At 45.2% G+C, this 13,722-nt stretch overlaps 2 protein-coding genes across 2 annotated transcripts in view; both read right to left on the reverse strand.

The window, feature by feature from the left end:
* The window catches only part of Arsg (arylsulfatase G), a 132,492-nt gene extending 118,986 nt beyond the window's left edge, over positions 1-13,506 (reverse strand). The window contains exon 1 of the mRNA XM_052757241.1: positions 13,143-13,506. The gene's annotated coding sequence lies outside the window, so the exon portion shown is untranslated. The remainder of the gene's footprint in view (positions 1-13,142) is intronic.
* On the reverse strand, positions 1,908-12,312 carry LOC128122035 (adenylate kinase 4, mitochondrial-like). Its single transcript, XM_052757257.1, has one exon. The coding sequence runs from the start codon at positions 10,973-10,975 to the stop codon at positions 10,202-10,204; it is 774 nt and encodes a 257-aa protein (XP_052613217.1). The 5' UTR covers positions 10,976-12,312; the 3' UTR covers positions 1,908-10,201.
* Positions 13,507-13,722: the final 216 nt, after the last annotated feature.

Below are 13,722 nucleotides of genomic sequence, written 5' to 3' on the forward strand. Positions count from 1 at the left end.
TTAACTGCTGAGCCATCTCTCCAGTCCCCGCACAGTGTATTTTTCAGCATATTCAACCCTTGCTCCTCTTCCTAACTCCTCCCAAACTCACTCCCACCTCCCTCCCACCCCTACTTCGCATCCTGGGTTTTGTTTTTGTTGTTGTCCTTATGACCCATGGAGTCCAGTTTGTGTAGTCATGGGTGTGAAGCAAGGTGGACCTGTCAGAGTCCACACCATTAAAGACGATGGCACTCTCCCTTCCCAGAGGCTCTGAAGAGTGCCTTAGCTAAGTTGGGGACTCATGGGCCGCCCCATCCGTGCTGGAATGTTGTCCAGCTCGCTCTCGTGCAGGTGACAGCCACTATGAGTTCACAACAGGTCAGAAGACTGGCCTTGCTCTGGTTCTCCCTGAGCCCCGGCTCTTACAGTCTTCTCAGCTCCTCTTCCGAGAGTCCCTGAGCCCCGGCTCTTACAGTCTTCTCAGCTCCTCTTCCGAGAGTCCCTGAGCCCTGGCTGGGGGAGGGAGGTGGTATAGATGTCCCATTTGTATCTGAGCACTCCACTGAAACATGCTCTGCATAACACTAAAACTGTTCTTTTATTTATTTAAGACAGAGTTTCACAGGCTGGTCACAAACTCTTTGTATCCCTGCCTCCGCCTCCATGTACACTCCGTTCAGCTGACCTCTTTGTTGTTGTTGTTTTGAGACAGGATCTCCCTACACAGCCCTGGCTGTCCTGGAACTCTAGCTTTGTAGAGCAGGCCTCTGGCTGGGATTAAAGATGAGCACCATGATGACCAGCTTGACCACTTATCTTCTATTGACTCCTCTAAATTATTTTGAAATGCTTTGGAAAATAATTCAAAGGAAAAAGGATTAAATAATGGACCACAGGACAGATAAAAATTAAGTAGCCTAATCACATGAAAAGAAACATATTATCAATTTAAAAACTGAAACATAATTTAACCTGAGAATCCAATTATTCCTCCTCCTTTTCTACTTTTCCGTCTTCTTCCTCCTCTTTCTCTTCTTTCTTGCCCTCCTCCTCCTCCTCCTTCGTCTTCTTCATACCGAGTCTCAACTTTGACCTGCCTGGTTTACTACTTGCTACATAATCCAGACTGGCCTCAAACTCATGGCAATCCTCCTGCTTCATCCTCTTCCATGCAAGAGGTAAATGCCCCCATTCCTCAAAGAATTTCAATTCTTTTTTTTTTTTTTTTGGTGTGTGTGTTATATGGGTGCATGTGTGTGTGTGTGTGTGTGTGTGTGTGTGTGTGTGTGTGTGTGTGTGTGTGTGTTATGGGTGCACTTGTGCACTTGCCGGTGTGTGCACATGTGGGCCAGCAAGATTGCTCAGCTGAGCTTAACAACCCGAGTTTGATCTCCAGAATCCACATAATGGAAGAGAGAACCAACGTGTACAAGCTGTCCACTGACACTCACACACATAAACCAAGGCATATGTTCGTCTCCATCCCCATGGATAAATCAAAATGTATTTTTAAAAGCATAATAAAGACATCTGGGCATGAGGTACATGCCTGACATCCAGAATTTGGAAGTCAGTGGCAGGAGGATGGCTGCAAGTTCAAGGTCAGCCTAGCCAGGGCGACATCTTATGGTCCTCTTCAAAAAAGAAAAATGTTAAAATGGTGTGGTATTAAATGTACCCCAGAGGCCATGACACTATTGGGAGGTGGGGTCTAGTGAAAGGAATTCAGGCTATTGAGGGTATGCACTTGAAGGGAATATTTATCTCTGCTATTTTGCCAGTGATTGGAAAGTTCCAGAAAGTCCCAAGAACTTTTCAAAACTCTGTTTCCCTCTGTGTGTTTGTTTGCTTCCTTGCTTTTTTTTTTTTTTTTTTTTTTTGAGACAGGGTCTCATGTAGTCCAGGTTCACCTTAAACTTCAGATCCTCCTGCCTCTACCTCCCAAGTGCTGGGATTACAGGCATGAGCCACCATGCTTGATTTAGATGGGGCTAGGTAGAGGTTGAACCCTGGGTTTTGAGCATGCTAAACTCTATCAACTGAAGCCCGCTCAGAATGCTAAATCTCAAGGTAAACAGTGCAGACACCCAAAGCCAAGGGCTGGCGAGCTTTTACCATAAAGATCCAGATAGTAAATTCTTGAGGCTTTTCTTATTACACAGATTATGCCAAAACTATTCATTTGCCATTGTAGGTCCGAAGCAGTCACAGACTGTAAATGAAAGGGCATGGCTGCCTTCAACAACATTTTTATCATGGTTTTGGAAATCTGAATTTCATAAAAATGATCATATGCGAAATATTTGAGTTTGGGGGAAATGTTAAGGCATTGTTTTCGCTCACAATCTAATAAAATACAAATTGGAAGGGGTGGAGAGATGGCTCAATACCACTCTTGCAGAGGACCTAAATTCAGTTCCCAGTACCCAAGTGGGGCAGCTTACACCTACCAATTACTACAGCTCTGGGGGAGCTGACACCCTCTGCTGGACTCCTCAGGCACCTGCACTCACTCTCTCTCTCTCTCTCTCTCTCTCTCTCTCTCTCTCTCTCTGTCTCTCTCTCTCTCTCTCTCACACACACACACACACACACACACACACACACGTACACATAATTGAAAATAAAATAGATCTTAGAAAGAAAGAAAGATCTGGTACCGACTTAGTGGCATACACAGCAAGCAGGGGGTAAATGCTGGGAAGGGAAAAAACAAAAACGTGGGATCGCTGATTTGTTCTGTATGAATGACATCCCGATACTTCTGGACTTACAATAAATTTATGCCTTTCTATTTAAAGAGTTTGGTGCTCTTCTGTATTGAAGTGCTTTTTACTGATTTCAGAAACTAAAATCTTTGAGCTATCCCAGGACACATAGGATTCTCAAGGCATGAGTATTACAACTTTTTTTTTTTTTTAAGTCAGGAAGCAGAGAAAAATGCTCAGAAACTTTTAAAACATATTTTTCTTAATTCCTTGAGAATTTAATTCCAGAACTTGGGAGACAAGTCAAGAAGATCATGAAATCAAGGACAGCTTGGTCTACATAGTGATTTTTTTCAAAAGGGCAGCACTGGGGATATAGTTTATTGGGGAGCACTCTGGATCTCATCACCTACAAAAAGTAAACACTGAATATGTAGTGGACTCAGTCTGGCCTGCAGACCATCCCTGTTCCATCTATCAAGTCACTGCAATGGGTCAGCACCATAGCTGTGGGATGGTCCTTCCATATGCTGTGAATATGCATTACTCTCATTGGCTAATAAAGAAGCTGCTTGGCCAACAGCCAGGCAGGATAAGGTTAGGGGAAAAATCAAACTGAGGACTGAGATGAAGAAGGGCAGAGTCGAGAGAGACTCAAGGAGCTGCCCAAGAAGCAAGATGCCAGAGGACCATGTGGCAATACATTGATTAATAGAAATGGATTAATTGAAATGCAAGAGCTAGTTAATAATAAGCCTGAGCTAATGGCCAAGCATTTTGTAATTAATGTAAACTTTTGCGTGTTTATTTGTGACCAGGTGGTCGAGAAAGAAAACCCCGCCTCTGTTTACACACCCCAGCTCTGAAAACTAAGTTCTGACAATGGGAAGATAATGCTGTCCCTGGTGTGGCTCACAACTGTAACATCAGCACTCAGGAGGTTGGGGCAAGATCATCAAAAGTTCCAGGACAATCTGAACTACTAAGCTAGACTAAGATCTCAAAAAAGCAATTGATTGAGTGATAAAAAGCCAAAAAAGAAAACAATAATGAACCAATAAAACTAAAAAACTTCAAGGATTGTTGTTGGGGCTCCATAAGCGAAGTGCTAGCTACACAGGAGGTGGTCCTGAGCTGAACCCCTGGCTCATACACAGAAGCCAACTGCAACCTCAGCCCTGGAGGTGGGGGAGTGGGGTTCAACTGTCAGCCAGTCTAGCTGAAAGAGCAAGCAGACTCAGTGAGAGACCCTGCCTCAAAACAATAAGATGAAAAATAATAGAGGAAGGCACCCAACCATGACCTCTGCCATCCACACACTCAGGCACAGGAGAGCCCACCTTTACAAATGTGTACCCGCCCCTGCCCCCCTACAACATGTACACGCACAGGATCATCAAAGTCGTTTTCCTAAATACTCATTATTTTGGTACTAGAGAGATTGCTCAGCAATTAAGAGGGCTGACTGCTCTTCCAGAGGACCCAGGTTCAAGTCCTACCACCCATGTGGCAGCTCACAACCATCAGTAACTCCAGTTCAAGGGAATCCAGTGCCCTCTTCCAGCCTCAGAGGGCAACAGGCACAGATGTGGTGTACAGACACATATGCAGGCAAAATACCCACACACATTAAAATAAGTTTTTCATTGTAATTTATGTGTCTGAGTGGGGTGCCTGAATGTGTGTGTGTGTGCACCGCTTGGATGTAGTGCCTAGAGAAGCCAGAATAGTGTGTCAGGTCCCCTGGAATTGGAGTCACAGACATTGTGAGCTCCCATGTGGATGCTCAGAGTTGAACCTGGGTCCTCTGGAAGAGCAGCCAGTGCTCTTAACCACTGATCCATCTCTCCAGTCCCTCATCAAAGTAATCTTTAGACCATAGGTGTCAAAGATAGGCAAGATCAAACAATTGCCAATACATTAATTAATTAATTAATTAATTAATTAATGGTTTTTATTTTCCATGATGACTCTTTTCAGCCCATTACTTTCTGTCCTTGTATATATACCGTGTCCTTCTATATGAATGTAGATTGTGTACCTCTGTCTAGTTAAGGTCACATGCCCTCTTGAGGCAAATGTATATCTTTATATACTATTTCCAAACCTTTTATTAATTTAACTTTTTTTTAAAAGCAAAATCTTATGTAGCCCAGGCTAGCCTGCAACTGACTATGTAGCAGAGAATGACCTTAAACTTCTGATCCTCCCGCTTCCACATTCGAAGTGCTGGGATTATAGACGTGGTTGCTGTGCCCAGTTTTATGGAGTGTTGGGGATCAAACCCAGGGCCTGGTGCATACTAAGCAGGCACTCTACCAACTGAGCTACGTTCCCGGCGCACAAAGTTACCAATTTTATTCTCCAGCAATACGTAGCTTCAGGGTATCTATTTATATCTGGTACAGAGTAGAAAACATACCCTAAGTCTGAGTTTCAATAGACTAAATTCAAGTCACCTAGAGATATTAATTACACATAAATTTCCACACTCTGTCCAAAATAAACTAAAAATCAAAATCATCACGGTTCATTTTCTCTCCTCCTGCCCCCTCTCTCTGACTTGTCAGGGAGAGCCTTGAACTCACTCCTCAGCCAAGGACAACCTTGGACTTCTGATCCTCCTGCCTCCACCTCCCATGTGCCAGAACGTCCGGTATGATCCTTATTTTCCAAAGCTCCCACATTTTGGAGTTCACTGATAAGCAATCTAGTGTTTAGAAGCCATAGTTTGGAAGTTTTAAAGTCATTAAAACCAGCCTATCTAAAGGCAGTTTGGACATGTTACGACTCACTCCTACAGGTACACAGAACACGGAGAAAAGAGAGGTAGGCAGTCCTTGTCTTCAGGCGAGTCTCTAAGCCAGCTCCATCCCGTCCAACAGGTGGCCCAGAGACTAGGTCCCCCTGGTGTTCATTTTTATAATGCTTCTAAAGGCACAAGACAAAAACAGTGTCCGGAATGAGCAGTTTGGGTTTTCACGCAAAAAACGACAAATTAAAAACCAAATAGGAATTACTTCGGTGCTTACGGCTTCCTCGGAGGGGAAATCAGACAGCAAGTCTGCTGTTCCAGAACTCATCACCGAAGATCACTGAGAGTGAACCGCAACGTGGACCACACAGCTGTGTCATTTATTTGCCTCACTCGGGAAGACAAACACGGTAAGGGCCTTAGCAACTTACTTCCTTAGACTCAAACACAATGTCCCTCCTCTCCCCTGACCACTCCATCCTTAGACTTGTCTTTGCTGCTGAACTCCAGCCTCACATTGACCACAGTGCGCTCTGGCCCTTCTTCTACTAAAACTACACTGACCTTTACTATCTCTACAAACTCCATCAGAACTGCTGGGTTTTTGTTTGGTTGGCTTTTTTTCGGGGGAGGGGGGTGTTATTGAGACAAGGCCCATGTAGCTTAGGCTAGCTTCAAACTACATAGCAAGGATGACCTTGAACTGATCCTCCTGCCTCCATCTCTTAAGTGCTGGGATTATAGGCTTGTGCCCTGACACCTGTCTCTACTTTCTAAATATATCCAGGATCTGACTGTATTCTCATCTCTGTTTCTCTCTTTGATACAAGCTAATATCACAACTGTATTACAGCAATAATCTTCCTGCTACACGCTGACACCTCCTGAAATTCCCACATAGCAGCGGTGGTGATAAAGCACAACCAACCACAGCTCTTCAAGTATGGACCCAAGAGGAACCACATGACGCTATCACTTTCCCCCTTGGTCCAACTCCGCTGACCTCTAACTGATCCCCCTACCCCTATGGGTGTTTGGCCTGCTTGTTTGTCTGTGCATCACAGGCATGCAGTGCCTGCAGAGGCCAGAAGAGGGCGTCAGATTCTCTGGTCCTGGAGCTGCCATGTGTCCACTGAGCCTTCTCTCCAGCCCCTGTCAGTTCTTACAGTTCAACTCGAGGTTGTCTGTGCCTGGTACACACCTCCATTCAATGTGCATATGATATATCCTTTTAATTTGCTTATTCCTAAATGCCAGCCTTATGGATTCATTTCTAACTGTCCTAACCAAAATAATATTTGGGGCTGGGGGACATAGCTCAATTGGTAGAGGGATCATCTAGCAAGCAGGAAGCCCAGCGTTTACTGCATAAAACCAGATGTGGTGGCACATACATGTAGGATCCGGAGTTCAAGGTCATCCTTGACTATAGCAAGTTCAAGCCTTCTTGGACTGGATGAGAACGTATCTCAACCCCCAAGTCCAAATGAATTTGCTTCTATGCCTTTGCTCTGACTCTAAGCTATGAAAGACCTGATTTACTCCGTGGTTCTGTCTCTTCGTCTAGAAAATTAGGGGAGATTTTTCTTCACTGCCATATGTGTCATGAAGGATTTGGCAAGTCCTAGCACATAGCACCGGGTATTAAAATATTAAGAGATTAAACACGCAAATGAATGTATTTTGCTATTCTTCACTGACAAACTCCTTTGTCACACAAGTTTTGAAAACTGGTATCTATATACAATGACAGCTCAAGAGTCTGGTGCTACTTCAAAGAGCTCGGTGAGTCACAGGGAGCTGAGGGCATGGTGCACAGAAACCACGGCTGCTCCAAAGCCTGAAGATGGGGCTCAAAGCACCCGGCAGAGTGCATATAGTATATATAGTATGTAGTAAGAGTATAGAGTGTGTATACAGAGTACATAGTAAGTGTATACAGTGTGTTGGCTGTAAGGACCAAACACTGATTGATCCGTGAGCAGAGACTAAAGGCAGCAGATGGAAGAAATGAGCGCTAAGTAGGCATGCAAATGGAGGGCTGTGAGATTAATACATTACTCATGCACATTTTGTTTTAACTTAGTCTGCTTCCTATGTCTGTGTATGCCTCCTCCCACCTTCTACCCACAGCCATGTAGCCCAAGCTGACCTGGAGCTTTCTGTATAATAGTCCCATCTATCCTTAAATTCACCATTCGGCAGCTGTAGCTTCACCAATCCTGGGGTTACAGGTGTGGACACCCATGCCTGGAGCCCAGAAGATATTAACTGACACATAGAAACTGTACACAGTTACAGAGCACAGTGTGATGTTTTAGTACATGGTATACAACAAGCAGTGAGGTCAAACCAAAGTAACTGGCATATCTACCATCCCAGGCATTTCTTTTTTGTTTGTTTGTTTGATTGTTTTTGTTGTTTTTCAAGACAAGGTTTCTCTGTGTAGCCCTGGCTGTCCTTGATCTCGCTCTATAGAACCAGGCTGGCCTCGAACTTACAGAAATCAGATTGCCTCTGCCTCCCGAGTGCTGGGTGAATGTGGGTACAACCATCACCCGGCATCCCAGACATTTTTTATAAAGTCTTTGTGTTGCCAACATTCCAAGTCCTTTCCACTAGCTATTTTTGCAATGTACAATTATTGATCTGGGTGTGCTGCTCAGTGGTAGAACACTTTCCTAGCACACAGAAAGACCTGGGCTCAATCTCCAGCACTGCAGAGAAACAAATGAAATACAGCTTGGCTGGTTTTCTCTCTCCTCTTTTATGTGGTGCTGGGGATGAACCCCGGGCTTCACAAATGTTAGACATGCACTCTATCACTGAGGGATCTTTATAGTCCATAATTCACTTCATGTGTGTGATGGTTCTTTTTTATTATTATTATTACTATATGTAGTGTGTGTGTGTGTGTGTGTGTGTGTGTGTGTGTGTGTGTGTGTGTGTGTGTGTGTGATGTACAGTGCACAGACAGAAGCCAGAGGATGATAACCCAGCGATCAAACCTAGGACATCAGGCTTGGCCACAAGCACCTTCACCCACTGAACCGTCTCACCAGCCCAGTTTCCTTTCTAAATGACTCAGTTAATAGCAAGTGCTTCCCCGACACACCACCTCTTTTTCCACAGACTGATTCTTCTGATTCTTCACCCACCCCAGACGGCCCCTTCTGGATTAGAAAGGAAGCTGAAAGAGAGCTTAACCCCAGAAGCCCCTTTATAAACAATCTGGAAGCCAGTGGCTTGTTTTCTCACCACTGGTATTTTACTTGCATGAGGTCACATCCGAAATCAACACAGAACTTGACCTTAGAACAACCTGAATCAGGTCCAGTTTTGCCACTGGTTTAAATGTCACATGTTCACTTGGCCGTTACAGGCTTATCTCCACATGCACTAGATCAGGGCATCTTAAACTTTCCCACTTGTGACCCCTTTTCTTGGCTTGAGAAATTTTTGTGACCCAGGTATGGAAGTATACCAAATAGGTATTCAGGTCAAACATTTGAAGGTAATAAATCATAAATTCCCCTAAAAATATTTCTTTTTTTAAAGACTTTTAACAAATGCTTTATTGACATGATGATTGACAAAATATCAGCATCTTCATTTCTGGACTTTATGGCCACCTATAGACTGCATCTTTGGAATCGGAAGAAAACAAAGACTCTGCGTTCCCATAATGGTAAAGCTGTCTTTCTCAGTGCAGGTGCAATGTACATCTAGTGCAAGACACTCCAAGCCCACAGGCTTGTTCCCTTTACTGACTTCTTACCATCTGCTTGGATCACTCACAGAACTCAAACACTGTCAGCATTAATATTTAGCAGCATGTTCAATATTCATCTTGCCTTGACTAAAGAAGCCTAAATCATCTCATTAGTCCAGTGATTTCTATACGATTACTACATCTATGTAGAAGATACGATCACCCCACATTTCCTTAAGTGAGCATTTCCCTTGTTTTTGAGAATTCCCAAAGACTTTAGGAAATCTTTTTTTTTTTTTTTTTTAAACAATAAAAGGTACAGAGTAGGTTCAAGACAGTCAGAGCAGCTGTTTAACCAAGTAAGCTTTCTGCCTGGCGCAGATCCCAGTATGAAGGGACTGAATCCAGTCCCCTGGTTCTCAGTTTGTAGAAAGGGGAAATTAGAGGGATAAAGGCAGAAACTATCATGTTACTGAATCGCCTATGGAGGGAGCAAGCAGACGAGAGAAGACACAGTCAGCAGAAACTAGGGTGTCTAAGATTGGAGGGAGAAACAGTCACTGTGGAGAAGCAGTCACTGAGCACAGTCAGCATCTATTCAATTGTCATCAAGAGGGTATGGCAGAGGACAAGCTGGGACCACAGCCCTTCAAGTTCTCAGGCTTACAGTGCTGTGGTTCAACAGCCTGTGGAAGGTGGCATGAACCAGAGATTCCTCCACCATCGCATGCAAAGAGGCTATGAGAGCAGCACATGGCTGTCAACCCATCTAGTGTAGGCTCAACACTGGTGGAAACCCAGTCTGTACTCACTTTCCCGTGAAGGGCGTGATGCACCTGCAGAGCTATGCCTTCTTTTCAAAGGCAGGAGGGTTTCTTCTTCATGAATTCTTTCTACCCACTAGATTTGCCTCATTACTTCATCACTTAAACTAGAAAAGATGCTGCACGCTATCTCAGCTAGCTTCTGATTTGGCCAGGGCACCAGGACTATACGCATGATTGAGTGAACGACCATGTGTTCTTGGTTCTTTCAATGGCAGGTTCAGTATGCTTCTTTGGATTGAATAGGTGTGATCTTGTTTGAGAAAAGTGTGTAAACACAAGGCCATATTTTATTAGTCTCCGTCCCAGAAAACTGGTGGAACACTCCGCGCCTCTTGTACAGTTCAATGACTGGTTTCGCCGCATCCTTATATCGTAGCCTGGCAGCAACTGCTTCAGGTTTATCATCTTCCTGTTGGACAAGTGGCTCACCAGTGACATCATCAATCCCCTGTACTTGAGGCGGGTTGAAGTCCAGGTTATAGACTCTCCCGCTAGAAGGCTGGACCCATCGTCGGCTCAGATGATCCTTAAGTGTCTCAAAAGGAATATTCAAACTGACCACAAGGTCCACATCGCAGATTCTGTCCAAGGCTTCTGCCTGTACTAATGTCCTCGGGAACCCGTCTAGCAGCCAGTGTTCGGAGCTCAGGGTCTCCAGTTCTGACACCATTAGGCGTGTGATCACATGATCTGGAACCAAAAGACCTTTTTCTAGGTACTGCTTTGCCGTGTCACCAACTTCCGTGCTGGCCTTGAGGTTCTCCCACAAGAAGTGGCCGCTGGAGAGATGCTGGAGGCCAAAGTTCTGGGCGATCCTCTGGCATGCGGTGCCCTTACCCGAGCTGGGCGGCCCGAGGATGACTGCGCGCAGGAGTTTAGAAGTCATGGCTTTGGCGGGGAGGGGGTGGCCTGGACCGCAGCCCGAGCACTTTGCCTGACAGCCCCTGCCTCGGCACCCTCCGCAAGCGGGGATTCGCCTGCCTAAAAACATTTCTTAAAGATTAAAGCAAACTTGAATCCTAATGAGATGGATATAGTTGTTTCTTTTTACATAAAGAATTAACTTTTGGACTAGGGGTGGAGCTGTGGTAGAGCACCATGCATAAAGGCCTGAGTTTGATCCTCAGGATACACACACACACACACACACACACACACACACACACTTGTGGGGGATTAAATCATGGCTCAGTGTCTGATAATGCAAGACACACAGCATCTTTAACATCTTCCACAGCTCATGTATTTGATTGTTTTAAATCTTCAGTGCCAAAAATGCCTCTTCTCATAAAAGCACAGCACAAAGTGGTAGACATATATTCAGGGCAACTTGAGAAGTTGTTAGAAATTCTGTCCTGATCTCAAGCCAAATTCATCGTATGAATTTTGTTTGAATGAAACTGAAATCAGCAACTCAAATACAAACTTCTAGAAGGAAACGTTTAACATAAGAAAATCTAAACTATACTAATGATACATGCTGATGAATGACTATAGAAAAATATTAAATGTTTTCTACAATTAAACCATAATGTTTCTATTGGAGCAGAAGACCTTGTATACATACTAAAATACAGCAACTTTTACATAGGATAGTCTGGGATCTCAGCTGAGGAATTTGGGACATTTTTCACTGGAGATGTGTGATATGATGCCATGTGCAGCGTGTGTGCTGTATGCTCAGACTCAGGGATGCAGTGAATCTGCAGTGTGACACAGATTTGCCCTGACAGGAACACCTCATATACATTTGATTTTTAATTCATTTTTGGTCATTGCACTTCTAAAGATATTTTTAAGTGTATTAGTATTTTGCCTGCATCTGTTTATGTGTAACACACGCATGCAGTAACCACAGAGGACAGAATAGGGCAGTGGAAGCCCTGGAACTGGAGTTACAGATAGTTGAGAGATGGCTCCTAACCAATGAGCCATCTCTCCAGTCCTAATTGCACATCTGGAAACCTTTCTTAGTCACCAATTTTTTTGTACTCCCAACACTCAGTTATAGGAGCCCACGTGGGGTTACTATCCACAGTTTAAGACTAAACAATCTCTCATGTATAACTTCACAACTCTGCTTTCCCAAACTGAAATATATCCCTCAGGCCCTTGGCAATGAGAGGAAGGTCTAAAAAAAATCTACAAGTCAGGAACGGTAGTGAATGCCAGCGATCCCAGTTCTAGGGGGTTAAGGCAGGAGGACTGGCATAAGTTTGAGGCCAGCTTAGGGCTCCATAGTGAGTTTGAGTCCAGTTCTAGGCTACATGGTGAGACCCCATCTCAAACAAAATCAGGAAGGAAGGAAGGAAGGGAGGGAGGGAGGGAGGGAGGGAGGGAGGGAGGGAGGGAGGAAGGAAGGAAGGAAGGAAGGAAGGAAGGAAGGAAGGAAGGAAGGAAGGAAGGAAGGAAGGGAAAGAGATGGAGGGAAAATTTCTCATGAGTGCCACCTGGACTGTGAGGCAGAGACCCTCCTGTGCCGCATTCAGCTGCAGCACCCGGACCTGCACGGCATGGTCCCTAGCTCAGCCTCGGTCTACCGCTGCCTGGGTCTTAAACGTACATCTTCCCAGGTAGACTCTGGGGTAGCATCAGTCCAGAGCTGCTACGCTGTCCAACACAGTACCACAATCACATGGGGCAGCCAGCCAGAGTTGAGAAGGCAGATGAGGTTTTAGAAGACTTGGTCAGCAAACGAGTACAAAATCTCTCTCAACCCCTACAGTGATTACGTGTTGAGATGGCATTTTGGTGGCACCGGAATAAATGTTTCTTTTTCCGTTTGTCAGAAGGTCTACTGGACAACTTAAAATTACGTGTGTGGCTTGTGGTGGTTTTCTATGGGACAGAGTCGCTCCAGAGAAAAGAATCCAGAAGGTGACTAACACTCATTGGTTTTTGTTGCTGTTGTTGTTTGTTGTTTTGGCGGTGCTGGGGGAATGAACCCATGAATTTGTATGCAGGAGGATTACCACTGGGCAACACCCCCAACCGGATATTCAAGCTCTTGGCAGAAGAGCCTTGCAAGAGCTCTGAAGTAGAACTGATTCCACCCACGATTCAGGTGCCATGGCATCCAGACCATCCAAGGCCGGGTTGTGGGAGTCGGGTGGCCGGGGCCTCCCCGAAGTGCTGTGTGCCAGGGTGTAGTGGTTTACCTGGGTTCCTGACGCTGCCCTGCAGGCCAAGCTGCCGGCTCCACTCTCCTCCGGGGGCGGTCACAGGTGTCGCCGGCCACCAGCTGTCCGCGGAGGGATGGCTCTGGGCACAGCTGGAGACAGCGACGCGCTTCCTGCCGGGGAAGGGCCTGATCGACGGCTATAGCAGTCCCGCCCGCTGCCTGCTTGGATTTTATCACTGGGGCTTCGGAGAGGAAACAACCAACAATCCGGGCCTCTGTTCCTCCAGGGGTTTGGGATGAGTCATAGCCCTGTGTCAAGGAAATGTTTGCTTCGAAAAGCAAGCCTGGGGCACGCTTGTGATGCCAGCCCTGGAGAGGTTCTGAGGCAGAAGGACGCCAGATCAAGGCCAGCCTGAACTACATCCTGAGACTTGGTCCCACAGAACCAATAGGAATGAAATCATAAAGGAGTAAGTACAAACTGGACCAAAATCCTTGCCCATTTCTCCTGCTCGGCTGTCCTATTAAGTTTTTGTGGACTGAAATGTCAACGTTTGATCCATTGCTTGATGGGTGTGTGTGTGTGTGTGTGTGTGTGTGTGTGTGTGTGTGTGTGT

The sequence above is a fragment of the Peromyscus californicus genome, unplaced genomic scaffold (assembly GCF_007827085.1).
Source record: "Peromyscus californicus insignis strain IS unplaced genomic scaffold, ASM782708v3 Scaffold_3__1_contigs__length_106647218, whole genome shotgun sequence".
Lineage (NCBI taxonomy): Eukaryota > Metazoa > Chordata > Mammalia > Rodentia > Cricetidae > Peromyscus > Peromyscus californicus.

What these genes read in the sequence shown, in the direction of transcription:
- LOC128122035 (XM_052757257.1), bottom strand. Translation starts at nt 10,975, where the DNA reads ATGTTTTTAGGCAGGCGAATCCCCGCTTGCGGAGGGTGCCGAGGCAGG.